The sequence below is a fragment of the Cyanistes caeruleus genome, chromosome 2 (genome assembly GCF_971803275.1).
Source record: "Cyanistes caeruleus chromosome 2, bCyaCae1.hap1.1, whole genome shotgun sequence".
NCBI classification, from domain to species: Eukaryota; Metazoa; Chordata; class Aves; order Passeriformes; family Paridae; genus Cyanistes; species Cyanistes caeruleus.
Window position 1 is genome coordinate 62,061,433 of NC_141702.1, and position 26,627 is coordinate 62,088,059.

Consider the following 26,627-nt stretch of genomic DNA (forward strand, 5'->3'; position numbering starts at 1 on the left):
TAGCCCCTTAAATAATCCATAAAACCTGGACCTGATGATCATAATCCCTTGCTTGTATGTAACCTCCTCTGGGCAAAGCTTAATAAGCACCAATAGCTTTCTAAGCTTACAGCTCACTAGAGAATCTGGATGAATGTCAGGTTTTTATGAGATTTCTACTGTAAATTCAGTCAAGCTTAAGCTGCCAGAGAGATTATGAATACCATATGAATCCATAGCCAAAGTGACCAATACCTTTTAAGAACACGGAATAAAAAATGCAGGAGCAGCAGCGTTTCCCACTTTGTCTGTCTTGCTCTATTAGAAAAGGCAGGATGAAAATACTCCATTTTGCAGCATAACCTATGCTTTTACATCAACATAAAAAGAAATATGAACCCTGAGGGTCTGCAGGCAAGTACTGCCAAATGACAGGTTCCTGTAAAGGTAAATGTCTCATTTTCATTTCAGTCAAGTATTAACAGCAGGCTACCTATCATCTCCTCCACTGCTGAACAGCAAACATCCGTCTGTGGAACCTGGGCATTTCCAGTGTACCTGATTTATCTACTAATTCAGGCAGACAGGGAAATATCTTTTCCATTTATTGAAAGTTTTGAAGATTTCAAATCTATTCCCGTGGAGGCAACCAAGGAAAAGTCCCCAGAGGGATGCACTTGAGACTGGAACACTTTGTCTGCTTTTACCAATCCAATGGCACCAATCATTTTACTGCTGACAAGGTTAGCCAGGGGCATATATGATTTTCTGGAAGTGTATCTTGGGGTTTGGCACAGGGCTTTTGACGTTACCTGTTCAGCACCAGCTCAGCTAGCCATGGTGTGCTGCAATTAGCTGAATGCACAGGTGAGTTTGTGGGTGGCTTTCTCTGCCCTCACAGCACACTGGCTGGGACCTGCTGGCTCACAGGCCTTAGGCTGCTGTGCCACCTGCACTTTCACTTACCAGCTCTCTGTCATGCAGAGGAATTAGCAAAGGATAATAATTGTGGTGCCCTAATGTTCTAGTCAACAGGTAACAGTAGATGTAAATTAGAGGAGGTTTTGCTGATTCACTTTGTGCTAAGAATGGCAGCTGCATGGCCCAAGATCAAGTATGGACCAGGAACACTGGGACACAAAATCCACCATCCAATGGAGCCAGAGGTGAGGACAGATCCTAAATGCATTTCTGGCTACAGTTTAATGGAAATGGAAAACACCTATTAAAGCGACATAAATATGGAAAGTGTACTGCACAGTGACAACATTGTTTTGTCTCTAAAAAAACCAAAACAGTGTAGGTTTTAAAAATTAAAAAAAGCATTTTTAAAAAAAGGAAAAACATTACCAAAGAAGTTAGAAGCCCTTTCTATATATAAACAATCCTTTTTTCCAATAGCAAGCCTGTCAAAGCAAAACTACCCATCTGATACAGAATTAGCTGGGCACCACAAGCTGCTCCAAAATTTTCATATGCTCCAGAATAAACTCCAGACATCTTTTTTCCAGCAAAGCAGCTGGATCTCCTAAAATACTTTGCACTCTAGTGGTTAGGACAAGACATTTACTAAATGAAATCTCTCATTCATATATTTAAAGAAAACAGCCAGAATGTTACATTATGCTGTGCTGAAGTGTCACCACAGATCAAGATGATGTCATGCTTAAACCGATGGCTCTTTACAGTGGACACTATTATATGTAAGATATCTTACATATAACTTTGATGAGGAATGTTTCTATTATTTGAGTCATAAAAGCTTTTAAAAATTATGAGCACACTCCAGGTATTTTACAGCTTTGAAATACAGTGAAGGGTTATTAAATACACAATCTGTAGGCACAAACAGTACTGTAGAAAATGGAAGAACTACATCATTATCCAGAGAATTTCAACAACAAAAAGAAGTTCAAAAGAGGCAGGCATTAACAAGATAAACACAAAGAAAGAACAAAATTAAAGAATCCAGGGAAGAAATTCAAAGGAAAAAAAATAGTAACAATTAATAACAGCAAAACTTAAAAAAATGGCAAAAAAGAAAATTCAGCAGTAGCAGAGGAGCCAAGTTATAAAATCACAAATAGTGATCATAATGCATCACTTTCATCAAAGTGTTACATTGCTCAGAATTCAGCCATACATAAGCATAGTCCTTGGTCATTAAAACTTCGGCTCCTAGATAATTTCTTTATACAAGAAGATAAATTGCTGACTTACCTGCTTGCTGCATGCATATAATATATGTGGTTAACATGCAGAGGCAGTGCTGCAGCTTCCATTTCCAGTGATAACACCACATTTCACTCACATGAGACATCCTGTGGGGAAAAAAGAAAAGCAACCAAGAACTCAGTGAGTTTTACATGACAAGAACATGAGGAAGACTCTGTTAGTCATGGATGGCCCTAGTATTGTTTAAATGGAGACAAAAGTCTCCTAAAAAGGGTCAGAAATTATATCGTCTGGTTCTCAGCAGACAGCAAAATGTAAGACTGGTCAGCACTGGCCTTCTAAGCAGATAGATGTGGGTGGCATTTTTGTAAAAGAAACAAGAAGCACAGTGTGAAAGAGATAAATTGTAGGGTTTGTTTTTTTAAAATATGAAATTTTACATATATAGAAGCATTTATTCTATTTAATTATACATAATATATACATATTTGTTATTAACTAAATAAAGATGGTAGATGATAATTTGCCTCTGCCCTTAACAAGGCTTCCCATTTTTCAGTTCTAATGTTTTGACAACTATGATATTTTCTGCTGACAACTTTTATAAAAATTCTGAAACTTTCCTTGCCAAGAACTAGGAGCTCATCTGTGCTGCCAGAGAAGTCAGGAACATCCTGATTATTTAATAAAATAAATGCAGTTATAGAAAAGTCCCTATCAGTTATAGCTTGAAGTTAAAGTTTCCTTTCCCTTAAAGCCTAGAGCATATTTAACGGCTAAACCAAAATGTTTCCTCCATTGTGGGCAGAACAGGAAGCAAAATTCTTAATAAATTTATCCAGACCTTTAACCATTCATACAAAATGAATGGTGCTCCACTACATTCACATCTCATTTTATTCAACAAGTCAGCAGCAAGCAAAAGGAAATAACAAGTAATGAAACACAACACGCATCATTTTGACCAACTCCTTCCTCTCCTCTTTGGTGATGACAACTGGCTTTTGTTCAGTAAGAACAAATACTACCTAAACTGAGGTAGATAAGGACAAGAGTCTTCCTTCTGCTCCACAGATATTGCTGTGAACCCACCATAAAAAGCTGGGGGCAAATATAAAACCTTTTTATAAAACCTTTTTTTACACAAAGAAGTGTAAGCTTCTGTTTATGCCCAAAGTGGAAACCAATGCAGCAAGACAAACCATTGTAAAGTAACAAGTAATATTTCAACTTTAAAAATAGCAATTCATCAAAGCACTCCTGTGGGCTAGCTGCCAATGGGCCCAGGTAAGCGGCACCTCAGCAGACTGCTGCGACCAGTTAGGCTTCCCTTGAGTGCAGAGCTACACAGCACAGGTATCTGATTACAAAAGAAGTTCAGTTCTTTGTGGGTACTTCTATCAAATTAGGAATCTGAAGCAGATTTGTTTTTCTGAGATATTGTAAAGTCAAACTTAACAAGTGTTGAAGACAAGCTCAGAAAACATGGGGCTCTGAAAGACAAGAATCTCTTTGATGAAGCCAGACATACAGTATAACTGGATTATCATACAATAGAATTATTGTCCTTCAACTTAGTGATCCAAAAATCCCTATTAAAATCTCAGACAGCAGAAAGCTGAGCTTTTGAAACTGTTACTTTCCAATGTATATAATTCATAAAACCACAGTACCTTTAATATTAATCTAGAAAGCTGAATTTGAACATAAGTCCTTTGAAGGCATGAAAACAGTAACAGCAAGCACATATGGCATGCATATATACTGACATAGTGGGGAAATGGAAATGTTTGGGCTAACAGCATGGCATACCAGAGATACAAAAGAATTTTCCTGTTCCTACAGAAGAGTTTGCAGGTACATGGCATCCTGCTGCTTAATCTTCCTATGCAAACCCGTAGAAGCAGTTGTATTACTGATTTTTGCTGCTGGTTTGTTTTGAACAAGCACAGTTAACAGTTATCAGACTAGGAAACAATCAATTATTTATTAATTCAGAATAGATCTGCGTTGGTTTTCATCAAACTGGTAAATTGTCTGTATTGTCACTTTTGATATCTCTGTGAGCTCAGACAAAGTTTTTGCTCATTTAATAACTGGAGAATCCAAGACACCACATTTGAGATAAATAAAATGAAGGAAAAATAACATGACAAGCTTCTGCTGCTTTGGTCTGGTATGAAGGTATCCAGTCACATTTCCTCTAGCCTTTTTGAAAGAACATGAAATTCTGCCTCTGAAAGAGGTAGCCAGTTTCAATTTGCTACTGTTTACTTGCATTGTGGTAGTGCTTACAAGCCAGTACTCCAGAGTGATAGTTTATAGTCTGTTTCCCCATTCTCACCCATGTAAAAAGTGCTAGGCAAGAAAGATTTCAAGAACATGGATAAGCAACAACAGAGCAGAGAATAAATAAGTGCAAACAATAAGGCAGAAAAGAGTAGCTATAAAGACTTTTCCCTAGAGCAAAAGGCTAGATAATTACATAATTGCTATTAAAAAATACACAATTCTCCACCAAAATAAATAAACAAAACAAATATATAAAAATCAGCAAACTGTCTTCTCCATTTACGTTCTCCACTGTTGAAGGGCAAAACAATTCTCTTTACACCACATTGTCTCAGTTTACAAAAAAAAGGTTTATCAAACTCTGACAAGAATGAACACAGAAGCGCATGCTACAAAAACACTCCACTAATGTGGGCACCATGAGTCAGATCTGTTTCTTTTGGAGAGGATTGTTGAAGAACTGTTTTACAAAGCATAAATACTAGCTGAGTGCTAAAAATTAGTGAGGAAATCAGTTATTTATATGTTTCTAGGATCTTTCAGATACAAAAAGTCAAAATTCAGAAAGCTGCCATCTCACTGAGATGTGTAACACTCCTGTCCACACAAGAAGTTGTCAGAGCTGGAAGTCAGAAAACACATTGCCAACAAAAAGGCTTCTTCCGCAACAAAATCTATCCCTGATATTTTTATTATTTGACATTTCAGGCAATTATGATAAGGTGTCACAATAACTGATAAATACTTCCCAGGCTTTAAAAAAACACAACTCAGTTGCAGATATTATTCACCTCTTAGTAGCCACCATATTTATTTTAAGGCTTTTTTTCTTGGTTACTCGTGTTAACATCTAGAAGTGAATACAGACAGCACATGAATAATTCAATAGAAAAATCAGCAAACAATTCTGGGCTTGTTTATAGCTTATCAAGGAATTACATGGTCCCCTGACAGCACTGATTTGATGGCCCAAGAGACTCCTTTGGTCTCATGTTTCTATTTTAAATAGCTTTAAAAAGATGTGTTCTGTCATTTAATATTAATTAACAGCACAGAGAATGGATATCAGAACAGCAATCTGCTAAAAAAAATTAAAACATCGCGAGTTTAAGTAAGCAAAGGGATGGACCCTGTAACAAAGGGATGGATCTGTAACAAAGATCTCAGAAGTTATACAAATTATTCCAGTCTTTGGTTACTCAGAAATTGTTGAACACTGCTCATAGTGAGTTTTCTTTGTTTTGTATCAGATTAAATGAAAAAGCCCTGCTCTATCCCCAGCTGGTAACACACAAGCAGCTCTGAACAAAACACTCTAGATTGTCACAGAACCAAAACCTTTTACCCAATATTTTTGGGAATTATTAGGATACCAATGGTAGGAGTACACCGACTACAGATGGATATAGTCTGAAAACAGCAGTAGTCCCTCTTAACTTTTTGGGGTTTTTGGAAGGTTTTGGCCTTCTGTGGAGTCTGATTTGTCTGAAGTGCTAATTTTTCTATGGACTTGCATTTCCCAATGTAGACACTGTGTGACATGACCAGCTATGCACTCTAGCTACCAATTCAGTCCAGCCTAGTCCACAGCTACTTGAATTTCCTATAACATAGGGAGACAATGAACTTATTCACAATTCATTCCAGAAGAGCAAAATAGACATGTAAATTATCTAAACCATAAATGGATAGTAACTCGACACAGTTCAAGATGGTATTACTGTGAGTTTTGAGTTTTGCTACATCCAACCACTAAATCTTTTGCTCTGCCAGCAGCCAGCTAGCAGACAAACCAGCATCACCTTTTAGGGAATATACAGCTCTGCAGGACAACATACACAAAATGTGAATAATGCTGGAGCATTTCATTTGTAGACTGTACCATCCCAAAACATGCAATACAAATTCGAACACACCGTCTTCTGTGTTCAAAACTTTGTCAAAAGTTCCCTGGAGGATGTGAATTCCGCCTCAGGCGCACTGACTTGACATTCTTTGGTCTTTGACATGTCTAAAGCTATTAAGAAAATATAATGCTAACACTTTAAAACTAAAAGAAAGATAACATCAATTTCACTACTTTTTTCCTCACATAGATTGTAAACAAAAATATTTTAAGCTTAATTACTCCCAAGTGGAGCTGCAAGTGAAAGATGATTGTAACTCATAGTTTAGCTCCCCAAGATTAATAGAGAAGTTGACTTTAACTTTGAAATAGTTGCTTTAAACTGTAGTACACGAATGTCTTGAAAGATTAATTACACAATACCCCTTAAAACTTTCATTTTGTTAAGCACTGCTTGCTCTTAATTATTCTTACAGCCACCTTTAAAAACACCCTCATACTCATCAAGAGATTAAAAAAAAAAAAAAGGACACTGCCTTTTAATTTAAACAGTATCATCCCTATCAGATCCATCTAAGTCCCTTGGCTTTCCTTTCAAAGGGAACTAGTTCCAGTTGCAGGCAACAAGTCTGCTGGCTGTTTCCAGCCCGGCAGCACCGCAACACTAAATCTTTAGGAGCTCCTGCTTTGTGCCGCAGCTTGCGGGAGGGTGGGAGAAGCCCCTGCCCTTTGCACTTGTGCCGATTTCCCCGGGCGCATCCCCAGCTTCTCGCTCCCGGCTGTGAGCGCACCGGCGGAACGCCTAACCCTCAGCAGCTCGCCTTACCTCCGGCGAGGGACAGTGGGTGAAAGAGAAATGCGCCGGCAAGGCGGCCGGGGCAGTGTCCGGGCCGGGGCTGCTGGGGTCGGGCAGGCGGGGGAGCCCCGGGGCCGCCCCTCGCTGCCCCCGCTCCGGGCGCTGCCGAGAGCCGCGGCGGGGCTGCCAACGCCTTGTGAAGCCCGCCCTGCCCTCCTTTCCCTTCCCCTTCCCCTTCCCCTTTCCCTTCCCCTACTTCTTCCCTGCTGGTGCTGGCACCTCACCTGGAAGGCTGCCTGTGGTGCCAGGGCTCCTCGACGGGAGCGGCCGAGAGGCCGGGGCCGGGCGGATGCGGGGGCACCGCCGCTCAGGGCAGGCGGCCAGCGGGGCCGAGCGCTTCGCTACTTGTCCGCAAGCACGGGGAAATCCACCAGAGCGGCCCTAAGCACGGCGTTAGGGGGCCCTGGAAAGGCAGGGAGCCGGCAGGGCAGCCGCCGACGGACACGGAGCCCGGACGGGGCAGAGCCCTGCCAGCCCTGCCCTCCGAGCTCCCGGCCTGAAACTTCCCGGTTTCCCCATTCCTTCAGCCCTACCTACCTGCACGGCTCTGCCCCGACATTACTCACCAGCCGCCGTGGGCGGTGGGGAAGCCCTGCCGATCCGCCCGGGGTGCCTCTCAGCGGGGCTGTCCCCCAGCGCCCCGGGCGGCAGCCGCAGCCCTGGCCCCAGAGCCCGGGGAAGGGACACTCACATGGTGACATTACGGGGCGGCTCTCCTCCGGCTCTCAGCAACCATCCTCCCGCGCTGCCGCTCGCTCTGCCTCTGGCCCGCTCCCTGGCCGGCTCCCCGCTAAGGTCATCGCTCCTTGCCCACCTCTCTTCCACGCCCGCGCCGATCCGCTCCTCCTCCGCCGCGATCCGCTTCTCCCACCCCGCGCCGGGACCTGCCTCTCTCTTCGCTCAACTCGGGGAAACTCGGCGGGGCCGGGGAGCCGCCCCGCCCTCTCCCCTCTCCCCGCTCGCCGCTGTCAGGTGGCGGGCCCGGCCCGGCCCAGCGCTGCGGGGTCAGGACGGAGCCCCAAGCAGCGCTCCCAGGAGCTGCTCCTCGGCACCGACGCTCCGGGAGGAGGGGTGCCCATCCCCGGAAAGGCGCTCCCCGGGCGGCACCTTCCAGGCTGACACGGCGGTGCAGCGACCCGGCTCGCTGGTTAGGGGCTGGGCCGGGGGTGTGCGGTCCCCGGGTGCCCCTCAGGAGATGACAGCCGCAGGCCCAAAGGCACACCCGCAAGGACAGGGGCCGCCTCTGAGAAGATTCCATGGAGGGGACGCTGCCCTTGGCGGTCACAGCGCCCTGAGCGTGTAGCACCTCGCAGCATCGCAGGGGCAGCAGGGCCCTGCGGACAAGCGCAGCCCGCAGAAGCCAAAGGGGAGAGCACACAAACCCACCCGCTCGCCCCAAGGAAACAAACTGTCCCACCGTGTCCCAGAGCTGCTGGCACAGACTCCACGGCACTTGACGTGTGCCAGGCGCCTTTGAAGCACAGAACACACTGGGGACACGAGACAGGTGGGTGGAGGTGACGCGGCTCTGACCCACTTTGAAGCGTGCAAGGCGGTGTGCTGCTCCCACAGAACGCTGGCCCACACCTCACTCCTGGCTAGCCTTCTTGGAGAATGGTAGTTCGCACCATTTGCTCATGATCCTGAGCTGCTTTGCTCAGTTAAAATCTGTAGGACGTGGGACTGCGCTACAGGTAGGTAGGAAAGCATTGAAATGGTAGAAAGGGAAAAACAAAAGATCATCAGAGAAATCCAGAATTCTCAGAGTACTCCATGGATCTGAACAGGCAGGATTAGGAAGGATGGGGAAATATAAGACCTGGCACAGTGAATCATTCAATGAAGTTATCAGCATACAATGGCAGTTAAAAGCAAACTGTTCCCATTTAAAAAAAAAAAAAAAAAATCAATAAATTTTTCATGAACTTTATACTAAACATTAATATTCACTTATTCTGGTCAATTTTTATTCTCTGTCCTTAAAACCAATAAATCTATAGGCTTGCTTTCATTGTAAATTGCTGGCACTAAACATGGGCGCAAGAACTTCTGGTTAGCCAAATCCACATGGACAATGGTGCAGGCTGGGACAACATCAGCCTACAAGTTCCTGCCACTGGGTTTATTGTACACCTGCAGATTATTGCATTTTCCTCACATGCACAGCCAAGTCTGTGCTTCTAGAATGCACTGGACTCACTGTACATGAGCTCAGTATCTCTTGGGCGTATTGAACCCACCTGGTATGAGATGTACACAGTAAATCGAGAGCATCTGGAAGAAATCAATCTGCCATTCATGCCCAGATTAGTGGTACACGTGTAGTGTTTATCTGCTGGCTGCGTTGGAAACTTACATCTTCTTTCCCTACCTGGAAGACATTAGAGGTGACTGCAATTCCAGAACCTGGTGGTCAAGCTAAAAAAAACCCCAAAAAACCCAGAAGAAAAATAGGAAATAATGGGATTTTTCCCCTGTCATGTTTTTGTTCAGCTATTTCTTGGTTAATTCTCCTGTTCTGACTTTGCTGACATGCACTTTTGCAAACTTCAATCTGCTTCCCCTCCACAGCAGGAGCACTGCTGCTTCTGGATCCAAAACTGAGCACTGCCCAGCAAGAAACGTCTGTGGTGTCCAGTGGGGATCACGTGCAGTGCAGATTTTCTGGACAATGAAGAAGAGTGTTTCTGAAGACAGTCTCAGAGCTGCAGAGCAGCAGGGGAAGGGAACCCAATCACTAATGAGAAAATGCCGATCATTATCTGGCAGGAGCTCACTGTGCCACATCTGCCTTTAGTCAATAGTGAAACAACTTGGCATGGTGTGGGTAGTTGGAGAGGGCTGCGTTTCTGGCTGCTGCTTAGCAAGAGTGAGAGTTTCTGTGTAGATCACAGTGATTTTAAGATCTCTGTCTCAGCATGAGAAACCGCAGGCTACATTACAACACCCAACTCAGGTTAACATTGCAGGCTGTCTTTTGCACAATGTGATTAAGAGGAAAAAAATTACAGAAGTCTGGGAAGCAGTGCTATAACCAGAAAGCTTCTTTATATTGACATCTAGTGAGCGACACCCACAGAAAGTCAAGCAGCTCTTTTTAGTCTTTTCTTGCCACATCTGTTGTCACAATGTTGCCTTACATTTATTTTTATTACACCTCAAGCAGTCTGAATATTCTTAGGTACAGGGGTAGCATATTTTTCAAATATTGCAGAGTGTTTCATGAATATTCTGAGATGATTGGTGAAATATTTTGCATTAGTTTATAGGCCCCGATTTTTATGGCTTTGTTCACATATTTCTGTAAACTTATGGCTAGGGTGATTTCCTTATATTTTGTGCAAGTTTGCATCGACTCCTTTAAATGTCTTATAAGAATGTTCAAGAATGCTTCAAGAAATAATAGTATGAAATACCATATTTTATGTCTGGGTACTTCATTTCTCAATGAACTTTTGTTTTGAAAGTCTATTTATATTGACTATATTATAGTCAATTGAGTTTAGGAAAATCTGTGTTTGTTTTCTAGAGAAGTGCAAATACTGAAACTTTATTACCCACAACAGTGTAAAAGAGAAAACAATAAAAGAGAAACAATAAAAAGGAAGCCGAAAATATTAGTGCATTAATTGCTATAAGCTCACCAAGAAAATTCAAGATCTTATGCATTCTCAAAAATTCCAAAAGAAAAAAAATAATTTGCTTTGCATTCTAGAACTATTCCTGGCTTTCTGTCTGGTCATTCTCATATCTTGAAGAAAACATATTACATATGCACAGCTGAGTCTGAAAGTTCAAAGGTGAGCTCCCAAATGCTGGTTTTGAGGAACCTCTGTTCGGGCATCAGTCTAAAAGGTGAAGTAGCAGAAGTGATGTGAATTGTTGGTAACAACAATTCACATTAATTAGAGGATTCAATCAACCCAAGAATTGCTTCAGACTTTTGATACATAGCTCTGTTTCATGATGCTTTTACATAAACTGATCTAATAAATTACCTAAAGTAATCTCTCTTGTAGCTTTTTCTTTTTGAGAATCTTTTGTCCCTCTAAAGACAACTTAACTAGCTCCCAGATTTCCCAGCACCAATCAGCCTTGTTTGTCCCTCCCTGGGTCACAGCTGAAACCATTTTTCACAGCCCAGAAGACAATATGATCAAAGCTCCTGGCTTTTCTACTTTCAGAATGTCTAAGCAGATCACATTTGAGAGCTGAGTATCTGAGAGAGTAAGGGTCTTACCTTTCTGTTTCATGTGTAAATGCAGCACAAACAAGATCAGAAATGTCTTTTTCTTTATTTAGTTATTTTTTTCTCTCCTTTTTTTTTCTGAACATATGTTTTCCCTTCAGATTTCAAGTGCCATTCAGACAGGGCATGGTTCCCATTAGTAAGATGCTGAAGAGGTGTCAAGTCAGTCAGTTTTCACTGTGGGCCTTAATGCAGTGGTGTCACCTAAGTGCTGGGCAGGGATGGCTGGGTGCATGTTTTAGAGGCTGCTAACCCAGTAGATAGGGGGAAATGGAACACAGTTTCTATGCTTAACCAAGTACCAAGCCAGCATGGTTTTCCAAGAGCTTGGGAGGCAAGGGAATTTCGAGGACCTTATCAATTAATGTTTGTAAGTGGTGAAACTGCCTATAAGTTATTGTACTGACCCATATGTTCTTGAATTTAAGTTTTTGTCTCCTGAAAACAAGCATAAAGTGAATTGTAAATGTAATGTATTTCTACAATGCACATGCAGGAATTCAGGGGCTAACATACACTCATAAGTTTGTCTCACATAGTACTTTCTGTATGTGCTTTCATGTGCATTAAACTTGGGCTATGAAATATTTCCTGTCAGGGAGGTTACCACCAGCTAGAATGCTGTGCTTTGTGCCAGATAAGACGTCTTTGATGAAGTGCTGACACCATGGCATATACAGTGTCTGCACATGCTGCCTTCCATAAAATTCTGTAAAGTCTGTGACCTCAAACAAAGCAAGAGACAGATCAGGCAGAAAATTAATTTGGATAGTTTTTACGAATCATTTCATGTCTTTGATCAGTGTCTTGTTTTCTGAGCCCATTTCAACTCCTTATTGTTGATTGAGCACTCCAGGGGTCCTGAACCTCAGCCTGCTGGGGCATGCTGCCACTGGTGTTTTTCCACACATTTCTGATCTGTGGGGGTGGGAGGATGCTGGAGGTCCCTGCTTCCTGAACTTTCATTTCTATAAAGGGGAAGAGGAACCTCATAACTTTTTTCTAGCTTCAGATGAATGAACCTGGGAGTGGTGCTCACTTTGCATGGTGATGCACTCTAACTCTAAAGAACACTGTAGGAGGATGTTACCAGTAAAGAGGAATCTGCAGCCTGGATATGAACTGGTGTCTGGTGTTCAAACAGGAAGATAAATGTGGTAAGAAAGGGCTTGTAAAATCAGAGGATATGCAGAGAGGATCAGTCATTTGTGGTGTGATACAAAGCACAGGGGGTAGAGGCCCAGTAGTGAAAAGAGGGGCTTCGACAAGAGATAATTAATCTCTGCCAAGTACACTTTGAACTTAATAGATACCAACAGGCTAAAATAATTTATCTATCCAATTCTTTTGTCTAAAAATGTGCCTCTGTGGCAACAAGTAATTTTAATGCTGAGTTCATCACCACCTAAACTGCCCCATATCCTCCATAGATTTACCTTGAAATTAGAGCTATTTAGAGAAGGCAACACTGATAACCAGGGTCTCTCTCAGAATGTCAGTACTGGGAAAAAACAGATAATTTTTTAGAAGACCATTTTCCCACCAAGATCTGTACACAACCTATTCATGAATGAACAAACACTTGACTGGAAAAAATACTCATCCCTGAAGGATTCTAAAATGGCACCAATTTTAATTTTTCTCCATGTATGTTACCTCACAAATAACCAGATTCTAAGGAGAAACAGGCTTCAGCTGAGCAGGCTATATTTTTATGGTACCAGTTAACTTGATTCATCTCTAATTCTGGAGTCTTGATCTTTTTTTCAGTCATGTATTGGCCAGTTTGGAGGAGTTTAAAAAACAGTCATTCTTCACCTATTTTAAGAACCCAACTTTTCCTTTAATATGACTCCTGGGCAGGATTTCTCACTTCCGTTTTCTGTCCAGATGTTAAATATTTGGAACAACTGGAAGAAAAGTTGACCTCATGGTATTTCCATCAGGTTCCACTAGTGGAACAACTGGAAGCCTCATGAGGAAAGCCCTTCTTTAAGTGTTCAGGCTCGTTTTGCAGACTCAAGAGCTTAAGACATTTTGGATAAGTTTTGAGTAACTATCAAAATATTTGGATGCTTATCAGGACTGAAGCCAGAGGGAACTGCAAAAAGTTCATTCATCACTCTTTATAATAATAGGACAAGTGGTAAAAAACCATAAGATCACATAGAAATTGAAACAATTGCATGTTAATCACAAGCAATTATTTTCCATGTCATAAAAAATAGTGTAATTCCATGCAGAATGGAAATTAGATGCTAAACAGAAGCATATCATTAAATTAAAAGAAGGTTCAAAGAGCTGAGTTGTAGGGTGAAAGGAGAAAACATACAAATATATAAACCTTTTATAACTTTTAAGAAAATTAAAGAAAAAACGAGCTAGTACTGTTTGTGATTAACAAGCTATCCACAGCTCTTTTGAAACTTTTCACTGTGTTCAGGCTGAAACCACAGGAATTTCACACCAGTGTTTTAAAACATTACTGCAAAGTAATTTTTTTTGAGATATGAGTAAAAGTCCTTGCAATTCCAGTTTTCAATAAATTATACAGAAAATCCAACCAAGCAAAACTACCCAATGTTTTTTCAGAAGTACGTTAAAATCTGACCTGCCTTCAGAATTTAAATTCCGTTTCCTGTGCATATGCAGTATGATATATAACAGAAGCATATACTATCTGTTCCACAAGATGAGGAAGAAATGAGACAGTTTCTTGAGCCTGAAGAACGTGATGGAGTGATGCAGGTAACACTTTGTCTGACAGACTTCAGTTCCTCAAGCTGAATGATTAGGAATTCTTTTAAAGCTGAACTAAGTAGGACAGACTCTAGTGTGAATTCAGAGTAGCAATTAAATCCATGCTTTGGACTCACAGGCCCCAGTCAGTATGAGAACAGTTAATTGAAATCTAAAAAGTGCTTTCCATTAAAAGAATTATCTGAGAAAAACAGTCCAAACCCTGAACTTTTCAATGTACATTTTGAATTACTCTCACCATTATATGTGAATGGTTGATTACACAGTACCCTTGAGGGAATGGATCTACTGTAATGTTCTAAAAAGGGACCTGACAGAGAGATTAAGAGCAAAATTACAGAAAAGTACCCCCATAATAAGTGTCCAGACTTAAAGACTTAGGGTATTATTTTCCCTTGTGAATTTTGTGCTATATTTATAACATTTCTGAGTTTTTGAAAATGCAGTCCTGTAGAGCTCAGTCTTCCTCATAGTAAAAATTAATGGGGAAGTGGAAGTGCATCTGTAATGATTTTTTTTTCAATCTAAAATGCCATGGCAGCAGTAGGAACAAGTTCTTCATATCTTCCTTAAAATGGTTTTTGTCTGCCTTCAGCTCCTTTCCCATGTGTTGGCTCCTTTTCTCACTGGTTGCAGGTATTGCACACAATGAAGAGGCATCTCAAATCCTAAAAATAATTGTGATTCTTGCATGTACAGACTCCTATCAGTGAACACAGCTGGAACCATGAGGAGGGTGTGGTGAGAACTAAAAAGTTGTATCACACATGTATTGTTATATGTCAACTTAACCATGTCCAGCTCACTGAGCTCCACTTGATCACACACCTCCAGAACCTCCAGTTAAGGCACCATGTCTTACTCCAAGTTGACCTGACACAAATACAACATCCTGCAACTAAAGAAGAAAAAGCTGTGAGGGAAAACAGCTAATCTGAAACAGGTTATAATTTATTTACTCAAAGGAATATCACTGAGATGAGCCAAAATGAGCTCAGAATCACTAGGCTAATGTTTATTTGTCTCACCCAAACCTGAACTTTTCCATATGACGATGTAGGAATCCACACCTCTGTTGACTTCCTGGCTATTTCTTGTTCATGTCTTCTCTTCTGCTTTCACAGGCAGAATATAATTGAAAACAAAGGTAAAAGTCAGTGAAAAAGCCCTGAAAAGTAAAGGCACAGCCTCATTAAGAGAGTGCTACTGTAACAGGCGTATGTGTTTGTGATTTTGGGGGATGAGAGCTTCCACAGACCAGCTGCAAAACAGGGAAAGGAAGTCAGCAGTGGAAAAACAGACACAAAAGCTTTATGGACAGCTTTAATTCAGAATTGTCATGGAAGACCCAGTCCAGCATTTGAAGATGTTCAGTTCATTGTGAAAGCTAAGATAGGTGCATGGTTTTGATTTATTTATTTTGAAACACTGCTGTCTCATCATAGAAACAAGACTTCATCTATTTGCACTGCAATGCCAATGTTCAGTCCCCTGAATTTTGTGTTTAGGGAGGGGTAATTAAGACTATGTTTGTAGGCTGGTCTTTTTACTTGTCAGGACCCATGTCACAATTTTCTTTTTGAGATATTTTGAATCCTGTGTGAAATTTAATGCATTTTCTTCTATTTTTACTGTAAAAATTATTTTTACATTGTGAAACTTCATATAGTATAATCTCAGGACCTGAATTAATATAATATTATAGTGTTGTTTTTATGTGGCATGTGTTGGATGATTCTATCAATACTTTTTTCCCTAATTTAAGAAAGAGTGCATGAGAAAAAGAGTTGAGGATGTATTTTTTTATGAGGAATAAATAAGTCCTGGAAAATTTTGTGGGGAAGGGGAAAGAAATAATGTCTACTTCCCTAACTCAGAATTAGAGCTTGACAAGTCACAGGAAAATATGCAGAGAGAAAAGAACATATTTTCCACTTAACCCTGTGTGAAATTTTGGTGTTTTATTCATACAATTATAATTTTTTTTTCAAATCTTCTTTCCCCCTTCTTTATTTTCCATCCTGTTTCCCCCCACTTCCCTGCCCCTTCTCCCCGCACCTTTCCTCTACAAATAGTTCGTCTTTAATTAGAGATCCCAAAATAAAAGTTACTTAACTTCACTTTATATTAAGACCTACTTAAATAAAAAATATGACATAACTTTTAAACTATCAAAAATCTGTATTTTGCATGTGTTTTGAAAAATCGTAAGATTAATATAAGTTTGAAGAAAAAAACCCCTTGAAAACACGAACTCCAAGCTTGTATTAACTAGGCATATTCAGTCATTTCCCTGAATTGTACTGAAACTTTACAAACATCATAGAAAGAACAAACTGTATTCCAGAACAGTCAGTCAAAGCCTCTGTGTGAAAAAAAAATAAAAATAAAGAAGAAAACCTCTTACCTCTAACTTTTTCTAATTTTTAAAATGCTGTTTTTCCTTTGTTTGGGAAATATAGACCAGTCCTAGCCTCAGCAGACATGTCTCCTGTACTCTCCTCCTGGCACCTGGGGACTGTTCACTTCCCCAAACATTTGGGATATACAGCAGTATTAGGGATCATGTGGAGATACAAAATAATCCAGCTGGCTGTATCCCTGACTTCCAGGAGGAGCTTAAGTGCAGGTGTATCTAGCAGAGTAATCCTCCCCACACCACTTCCCTCTCGCCAGCACTGAGGTTAAAAAGGCAGGGCACAGCCCTCACCAGTGAAACAACTGCAGCAGGAGATGGTGGCTTCACCCCGAGCAAATTCCAGCCTGTGGCAAGAAATCATCACTTACTGAAGTGAGGAGCAAGCGCTGCCCACAGACCAGGACACCGGAGGAGAGGACAGATCCCACAGCACAGGAACGGGGGATGCTTCAGTGCTCCTGTGGCTTGCTTTGTATTTCAGATGTAAGGTCCAGCTAATCATGAGAGCTGCTACTTCTTACAGGCTCTAAATCTTACATTATATCACTTGTTAGGGTTACTGTACTTCTAAGATAAAAAGAAATGAGCAAAATCTCTCTTAATAATATTAATTTCTGACTACTTATATACACTCTTAATCTCTGAAATCTATTACAAGTAACAGTGACAGAAAGAAACCACTACAAATAATGTAAATTTAGGTACAAGTATAAATATTCAAGATTCACAAAGATAAAGATGCTTGAACATCATTCCCATTTGACTTTTTTATTTTGCTATTTTAAATTATTTTCATTAGAAGTAGGCAATCATGAGAATGCAGAGGGTTAAAGAACAAATTCAAAAGAAGTGCCTTGTATGAAACTATCTGAACTTAGTTTAATAACCTTTTTTGGATAAGTCACAAAGATAAATTAAAAAACATACAGTAATTCTTTTGAAGTTCACCATTTTCATTATGATGTCGAAATGTCTTCCTGCAGCTAACCTTTGTCTAATCTATCCTGAACATACTTATTTATTTTTTCAAATTGAAAAGGAAATTCAGGCAGTTGAATGTTAGTGCTGCTTATTAATTTCACAACACTAGTATAGACAGTAATTTATTAAACTAGAGGTATTTGGCGAACCAGTTTGAGTTAATGACTCAGCAGCTCAAATATGTCCCTAAAGCAATGATCTCATATACAGGTTCTTTTATGTCCTAAGTTGTTGGAGTCCAGCTCTCAGTGACTTGGTTTTACCATCAACATGTCATAGCTCCAAACATCTGCCCTGGGGTCTCTATTTAAAAGTCTCAGCAGAGAGGTGAAGGGGACTGCAGAAAGCCAACCTCTTTTCTGTGCGAAGCACATACCACTCACCTTAGGGACAGGACAGCTCTATGGCCTGGGAAGGCACCAGTGTCTGCCCCAAACCCTTTCTATGAAAAGGTCTGCAGTGCTGGAATCCCACTTTCAAATTACTGCATTAGGACTTGAGATTTAATGTAGTGTGTTAGAAATATTAATGCATTAGAAGAGTTATTCTGTGTATCACTACATGGTCCTACCATAGAAGACTACATTTAGATATTGAGAGTGGGTGTTCCTCTGTGTGCCATCCTTCCTCTCTTCTTCTGAAACATGCTTCCTCCCTGTCCCCTCTCTGCCCTTCCTCCTGCCTTTTTGGAGGATGAAAAAGGAAGTGCCACCGTGTCCACAGACCCCTCAGGGGCTTCCTAATCATCCTTCTACCCCCAAAGCATGAAGCGCTCCACCTCCACCTTCTCCTTGCTCAATAATGGGCAGCTGGTTCCACCCTGCAGTGGAATTTCCCACAGCATCTTAGCAATTAAGGCAGATGTAAACAAAGGAGTGCAAACCCCTAAGCACGACTGAGGAAAAAGGGTGAGTGTATGAGGTGGCACAAGACAAACATCTAAGGGTGACTAGGAAGACACAGAAATTCTCAGGAGGTAGGAATTTCAGAAAGAAGACGCAGGGGAAATGGTAGAAGAAAATGAAGTGGTGGAAGAAGACTGGGTGGATAAACCAAATAGGTACAGAAGAAGCACAGGCAGGGCCACATCATGGAGAGACAATAAATAGAAATACAGCTACAGCATAAAAAAAGGCAAGGGACATTGCAATGAGAAGAGAATGAAGATGATTGAAGGAGGTACAGAAGGAGAATAATAAATTAAACTGGAAAATCAGAAAAACTTGAAAAGTATGAAATAAGCATTAAGTTTACTAAAATTTAAATTATGAGATCAAAATAAAATGGGTGTGAAAAGGATTTGCAAAATCTTGATCCTGGAGTTCATATACTGCAAGCAAGTATTTTTGGAAATATTTTAACAATGTAACTGTAAATGCACTCTTCAGACCTCTGTTCTTCGGTATCATACATATTATGTGAGAATGTGTGTGTGTAGAGATAATGCCCACTATACAAACTATTGTAAAGATGAACAATCTAAATCATTAAAAGCTATGAATTGACAATCATTACATTCTTCCTCCATTTCTCATTCCTTTTTTATTTTTATGAACTTGAATGCAGACCTCCATTAAGCTCCTGAGGAAAATGAAGCTGAATTTGCAGTAGTCTGCCTGGAATGGCTCCCAACACCACTTAGTTCAATAGTAAGCAAGACCTTAAATGAGGCTTTTTATAGAGTTACCATAAATAGCCAGTTCAGATTCAGAAAGGTCTGCACACCCCAAATTCATGTGAAGTCAGTAAGAAGAGTGTCTAGTTGCTCTCCATATTTCCCCCTTTATCTTTTATCAGAAGAACTTCCTCTATCATTAAAAACAATCTCCAGACAAAAGCTAAGGTTGGGCTTTTTTTCCTAAATTACAGTAACCAAATAACTTTGTATTATTAACATAAACATTTCAAAAGACAAGAAGAACCATTATGATGTCTCCAGGGATGGTTATTGATGATTGTCTCTTGAAGCTGTAACATTGTTCTTAATTTCTTTACTCTCAGTAAAGTAATTCATCTGTTGGGGATTTTTTTTTCTGGCAGCTGTTACTACTTAAGCTTCTGAAAGCACAGCTAAAAGAGCATAATAGAATCTCAAGATGTCATCAGCTTAGCTGTAACATTGGATGTCAGGACAGGTTACTGATTTCAACCAGTACTTATATTGCAATCAGCAGTGGAAATAATTTGAAACTGCTCTGCCTACACAAGCAGAGTGATTCCCCCTGAGGTTAAGGGAAAGGTTCCCACTGACTTCAACAGGCTTTGGATTAAGCTGTGAATAAGGATCTGCGCAGGGTAAATACTGGTGACAGAATCTGGGGCTCTGCCAGGTAAACACAGAAAGAGATGGGGAATTTCAGAATGCTTTGTTCCTGGAAGAGAGGAGAGTTTCTATCCTTTATTTTCTAGCTCTAATTATCCCCCATCCACAAAAAGGTCAGGAGGGAAGAAACCGGAGAAAAGACTGAATTTTTCTTCTGCTCTCGAATGTTCAACAGAATGTGAGTGCACTTGTGAGAAATGTTTTGTTTTAAATACTCTTTACTAGCAGTGAAAACAATCAAAATATAGGAAGATATGATCTAGTCAGTGGTGTTAGAACCCATGGATAATTCTTATAAACAAGGTTTTGGGGTAAATGTCAGAGTGTACACTGGACAATTCCATTCCCCATCAGCGTGTAGTCTGTACTTGTTTGGAGTATTCTGACAGTAAGTACTGGGACATCCTCTTTGATACAATATGCAATATTACCCCTCCCTTTTATCCAATTTGGACATATTAAGGGCCAAGGAATATCCCTTTATTGAATGCTCCATTTTAATGAGATTATGGTAAGACATCCTTCTAAAAGCTGATTTTGTGTGAGGACACAGAAAAAATTCCAGTTTATATTGACTAATGTTTCTCTTAATTTTCCATCGGTTTTCATATTTTTGAATAATCTAAGTGTTAATTTTTTTCTGAATTATACTAGATTTAAAAAATTGTTACAAAGAGGGGCCCAGCACCTTGAAATCAATTTCTATACTAGACCAGAATTAAATACACTGACTTATTTTCAAAGACATGGAGATGTGGCACTTAGGGACATGCTCTAGTGATGGGCAATTCAGCGCTGGTTTAACAGCTGGATTTGATTTTAGAGGTCTTTTCCAACCAAAATGATTTTATGATTCTATAGGCTGGCTATGTATTGAAATCATCGTATTAGGCACTCCAAACTCTTAAATATTGTATTCTTTAGACCATAAATGAATTTTTGTCTTCAACCATTTTCTGCTCAAGCCAATTTGCAGAAAAAGCCAGCAAATGTGGGCACTGTATACATTTAAATTTATTATGTTAATGTGACATACTGGTGTTTTTAAGAAATATAAAATAGGTAATTTTTGCCAGAAAACCAGGTTTCAAAAAAAATTGGTACAGGGAAGCAAGTTCATACAGACTGTAGATTTTCAGCGCAGAGAAAAGCACTTGTCTTTTACTGAGCCAGAAAGCACATTCATCTTTCCCAGTGTCAGCAAATGCGTGCAATTTACACATTACTGTCTAAGCTTCTGAAAAAAATATGTCCCTCAAGGCTTTCTTCTTCAGAAAATACGAAGTTAAGCTTCCCACCAACTTTTTTTTTTTTTTTTTTTTAAAATTTGGTGGGAATAACTTAAAAGCGGATAAGAAGCACAATTAAAAAAAAAATCCCTTGACTGTAACCCATTTGCCACACCCCAAGCCCAACTTAGCAGGAAAATAATTTGGTGATACAGTAGGGTTGCCTTATCATGGCATGCCTAAAAAAGTCTCTACAATTACATTATTAAAGCATAGGGCAAAATTCAGGTTAATTTTAGTTAAGAATGCAAAAGTTGTTGCAGGTAAGTTGGCTAAAAGGTTTTTTTTTGTATTCTACTTGATTAAATGAGACTTGATGACACTGCAGGTCCTCTGATTTGGGCTTCTTTTAGCATGGAATAGGTTTCTTTACTTTAAATGCATAGTAGATTTGAATGCCTGAACTTTTGGGTTTATTTTCCCTTGAGTTCCTTGGCAACTCACAAAGCCTTTTCCACTTGCTTTGCATAAGAAACAACAAGACCATGTGAATATTATATGTGTATGTGTACAGGATACATGTGAATATATTTTGGTCATAACACACACCTCTGAAGAGGAACTCCTTTGTACTAACTATTTGTGAATATATATTTGTATGAGTGTATTAACTGTCTGATTAATGTAATAATAGAAAATTACTCCTTTGTCTGCATAGGGACTGAAAGAAAACTCATTGATGCACACTATAAAAGAAGTGCTGTATTCTGGAAATAATATGGAAAGACAATCATCTTGCTAAGACATGTGTTGCTCAAGTAAAATATTAACTTAATAAAGGAGCTAAGAATCCACTTGTGTCTATACAGATGTAAATATACTCTAGTTTATCTGCTCTAGTTTATGATAGAATTACTCATTTAAATTACAGATGTAATAAAAACTAGTCTTGCACAGCCCAGTGAGTAAAATCACCAAGACAACAATTAAGATACAGAACCCAAGTGCAAGTAACATTGTGTAACCAATAATCTATGTTCCCTCAGTTAATGCTGTATCTATATATCTCTCCTGAACCACGGAAAATGTAGCCTTTTAGTCATTCTTCTCACAACCATGAAGCACTAAAATTTCAAAATTTTCTTCTGTTTGACAGATCCAGGACTTGCTCCCCATGGTGTTGATACCCAACAATGAAAGAAATGGTCTGGAAAATTTTTGATACCTACAATATGGTCTTATCTCCAAGATATCCTCCAAGACCCCTCTTCACAAAACCTCTTCTTCCTGTGACCCTCACTGCACTGTGGAGACCCCAGTCCTGCAGCCTCCTTCACATCCCAATTAACAGCACGCCTCCCTGTGCTGCCTATGGCAATGCAATCTTAAATCCTCTTTTTTTCCCATTCTGCTTTCCTCTTTGTTGGAGCAAGTGATTCCCCATACTGTCTTTTTTTTCTTCCACACACTTTTTGTCCCAGCCTGCCTCACTGCCACCTCAGACACTGCAGGTAGATCTATTAAATGTGGGAGGCAAGCTGGCACAAGCCAGATGAAAGAAAGCTAGCTGGCAGAACTTAACCAATCTGTGTTCTTAGAGAAGACTGTACTAATCTGGTTTATTAAACCCACATAGACAACCCCTCATTCTGGCTGTGAAACCTGTGGGGTAACCTGTTTCACACCAGTGCAGGGGAGCACTCAGCACCCGTGCTCAGACATTTAAGAGCAGTAGCTGCTAGGGGAAGGTGGAACAGAGGAAGAAATAGAAGTGGACATGTCCTGGGATGTGGCTGGAGATACACTCTTGGGAAGAGGTGCTCCAACAATGAAGGAGTTATGGCTTTGAAGGATTTTAGCCATGGACAACCTATGTCAGAGCATCCCAGAACATCCCAGAGGGACTCACACTGGGGTAGAGGACAGCAAGTGGAGTAGAGGAGAAAGAGTAAACAAGGAGTGTCAGAAAGTAACCATTATTCACCAAGGATAATTTCATCCAGGGCCTTGCTGTAGAGTCTGGGACAGTATCAGGTGATGAAAATGAGGAAACCAGGAAAAGTAGAGAAATTATATTTAACTGAAGGTGAACCTAGGAAAGGGTAAGAAAAATCAACTGTTACATCAATTGTTAGAAGCTTATGTTAACATGGGATAAAACCCATAAATTTAATTGAATCATTGAATGGTTTGGGTTGGAAGAGACCATGTAGTTCCAGCCCTGTTGCCATGGGCAGGAACATCTTTCACTAGATCAAGTTGCTCAAAACCCCATCTAGCCTGACCTTGAACACTGGGCAACCTGGTCTGGTGCCTCACCATTCTCACAGTAAAAAACTTCTTCCAAATATCTAACCTAAATCTTCCTACTTTCAGTTTAAAGCCATCACCCCTTGTCCTATGCTCTTGGAAAACGCTCCAGCTGTCTTGTAGCTCCCTTTAGGTATTTGAAGGTTGCTGTAAGGTCTCCCCAGAGCCTTTTCCAGGCAGAATGATCTCAAATCTCTCAGCATGTCTTCATAGGAGAGATGCTCCAGATCCTTGACTATCTTCATTATCCTCCTCTGGACCTGTGCCAAGAAGTCCATCTCCTTCTCGTGCTGAGGCCCGGAGCTGGATGCAGCACTGCACGTGGGGTCTCACCAGAGGAGAAGAGAAGAGAAGAGAAGAGAAGAGAAGAGAAGAGAAGAGAAGAGAACAGAACAGAACAGAACAGAACAGAACAGAACAGAACAGGAGGGACAGAATCCCCTCCCTCACCCCGCTGGCCACACTGCTTCAGATGCAGCCCAGGACACGTTTGGTTTTCTGGGCTGCAAGTGGACACTGCCAGGTCACACTGAGCTTCTGTTCCACCAACAAAGCCCTTCTCAGATTGGCTCTCAATTTAGCCCTGTTTTGTCTGTCACAGCTTTGGAGTCCCCTTGTTTAGTTTAAAAGCCAGTGTAAACATTTTCTTCCATCTTGCTCTTCTAGCTCTCATATGCAAGAATGCTCCTCCCTATTTCGAAATAAGCCCAAGCATTTTTCAAAAAGTTTCAGGTACAATTGTGACCTTAACTAAATCTGCTAAATAGAAATTCCAGCAATGACTAAATCACTGCTGATTTTGTTAACTGTGTGCATGCCACCAATAAACATGTTGAATTTCACATACTGAGAAAACACAGGTAAAATCTTCTTCCATGCTAACTGAGGTTTATTTTCATGAAAAGCCAGTTGCATTTATATCTATATATATACAAGCACCTAAACCCAAATTCCTATTATGCAACTGGCATTATCATGTTTATTGGCCATTTTTCAAAAGAATGAGAAGCACTTTTATCCAGTATTGCACTTCAAATATAAGATGGTGAAGTGAATAATTAAATTCAGTACTAAAGAACTTGCATATAACTCTTTGCATACCCTGTTATGAGCTTTAAGATAGGAAAACACAATTTCCTGGTGCAAACACACATTTTAGGCTTAATCTAATTAGAATGATTGTAAACCAATGATTCACAAGTTCTGTGTGTACACCCTTATTATGATATTGTTCTTAGTCACAGAATTTATTGTTCTTAGAGTCACATAGTTCCTTTTATTACAGGAGAAACTATTCCAAAATGATGGATAGTCTGTGGTGTGCCAGTATTTCTTCAGAAGATCCTTTCAGCAGCCAAGGGCAGTTTATATTGTCTGCACAGAAATAAAGTGACTAGATTTCCCTCAAATGGCTACCAAATGACTGAAGGAAAATCTTATTGTAATGGTTGTCATGACCATTTATTGACTATTTGTTAGTTTGTTATCCACCTCTACTCTTTCCTTTAAAGAATTACCAAGAAAGAGAATAGATCACAACTTAAGTCAATCACAGCAAGCAAAGGATGGAAACAGACCCCACACAACTGCTGTATTTCCTTTCTCTCTTAAGAATGGTACTGGCATCTAAACAAAGAAAATTTGAGGAGGAGAAGGAATCTGGCTTTCATTTTTGGAAAGAATAACAGTAAGCCAACAACACGTCTATGGAGACAATAACATATCCATCTCCACAATAGCTTTGGCAGTCATCCTTTGGTCTCAATTTCCTATTACACAGTTTCAAAATTCAAGATACAAATGCTTTCTCCACCTCGTTTAATCTCCCTTCTCCTCTCCCCTCCTGAACAGTGAACGAAGACTCAGCCTTCAGGAACATTATTCCCTAAAAGAAGCTATGCATCGTTCAGACTGGGCTCTTCTGGCTTCTTTCCCCTCACTGCTCCTAGCAATCTGAATGGTTTTCTGAGCTCCTCTGTCACAATCAAACCCAATTGTTTTCACATCAGCACAGCACCAGCTCACTTTGAAGCCAAGTGAGTTTTCATCCTATCCTCCATGGGATTATATCCACCTTCCTGACTAGAGTCTGCTGTTGCAATGACATGAGGCAAGGGCTGTAACAAGGCTTAACTCTTCTCCTTACCTCTCTGATACTGAATCTCACTTCCTCTTTGAGTTGGAATGCATATTGCTTAATCCTTCTCTCTACCAAGTGCCTTTGAAACGTGTTGGTTGTAGGTTTTTCATTGCATGCAGCAGTCCTGCCACATTTACTAAAAGCTGCATAGGACATAGCTGCTATTGGATTCTATGATCTTGAGATCCATGATGGGATCTCAAGACAGCCCAAACTTCATGGTGGATCTGGGAGTGAGTGTACTGAATGTGCCAATAAGACCTTCTACCCATAGTGGCATTCGCAAACACGATCTGCAACCAAAGACAGGTTGTTGGATCTTGTAGATAAACTAGAAAAATAATAAAGCACTTGAAAATTCTTTACCCTTGCTAAGGTTGCTTGCTTTGAGCAGTGGTGTAATCTTCAATTTCTTCCTCCAGGTTTTCAGGCCTGAGACAGCCTAGACAAGACAAGAGTTGAGATGCTCCCATATCTGCCTTCCAACCACAGCCCTGTCAAAAAACCCCACAGCACAAAGCACTCTTGGGAAATCAGAGCGTATTTCTTTTACATATGCATCTGTATGATCAAAAATTCAGATTTTTTTTTTTTTTTCAGTACCTGAAAGCATTAATGGGGCACTGTCTTCACTCTCCAGAGGTCTTTCCAGAGCAAATTTGATGGCAGGCATATGCACACAATCTTCCACAGTGTGGTTTAAGAAATTAGAACTATCTTTTTTGAATGAAATTCTGTATTAGCCTTTCTTCTAGGCTAAATTATTGGTATTGTCTTTCTCTTGAGTTTAATTTTCTTGACTGTTGCTGCAGTCTAGGTGACTTGCAGAAAAGCTTCTAAAACTCTTGGCTTTCCTTCCAAAGTCTTTTTTTACTTTGTCAGATGACAAATTAGCACATGGGAACAGAAAATTTACTTGACTTTATCCTGTCACTGTAAGAAATTATGTTTCTGTTTTCTCTGTTGTATGCCAAGATTCTGCCTTCTATCTGGATGTATTTGTCAGCAGGACCTAAAGTTTACAACACAACTCTGCCCTTAGTATGAGTGACAGAATGCATCTGAATG

At 40.3% G+C, this 26,627-nt stretch overlaps 1 protein-coding gene and 2 long non-coding RNA genes across 17 annotated transcripts in view; 1 reads left to right on the plus strand and 2 right to left on the minus strand.

The window, feature by feature from the left end:
- The window catches only part of ADGRG6 (adhesion G protein-coupled receptor G6), a 111,110-nt gene extending 102,901 nt beyond the window's left edge, over positions 1-8,209 (minus strand). For 6 of the 15 annotated variants that reach the window (XM_086877350.1, XM_086877355.1, XM_086877348.1 and 3 more), the window contains exons 1-2: positions 7,840-8,209; positions 2,200-2,300 (exon numbers count right to left, since the gene is read on the minus strand). In XM_086877350.1, the coding sequence (XP_086733476.1) occupies positions 2,200-2,300; positions 7,840-7,841 (103 nt within the window). In that variant the 5' untranslated portion in view covers positions 7,842-8,209. Of the gene's footprint in view, positions 1-2,199; positions 2,301-7,372; positions 7,653-7,839 lie in introns of those variants that run through there. The other 9 variants (XM_086877352.1, XM_086877357.1, XM_086877360.1 and 6 more) reach the window with 8 other exon arrangements.
- Positions 8,210-11,575: 3,366 nt separating this feature from the next.
- LOC147654854 (uncharacterized) lies at positions 11,576-16,920 on the minus strand. The gene is made up of 3 exons (XR_015283276.1): positions 16,565-16,920; positions 15,186-15,269; positions 11,576-15,055 (listed from the first exon to the last, which is right to left on the minus strand). It is a non-coding gene; the product is annotated as an uncharacterized LOC147654854 (long non-coding RNA).
- Positions 16,921-19,609: 2,689 nt separating this feature from the next.
- On the plus strand, positions 19,610-25,392 carry LOC147654855 (uncharacterized). The gene is made up of 3 exons (XR_015283277.1): positions 19,610-19,887; positions 19,967-20,058; positions 22,266-25,392. It is a non-coding gene; the product is annotated as an uncharacterized LOC147654855 (long non-coding RNA).
- Positions 25,393-26,627: the final 1,235 nt, after the last annotated feature.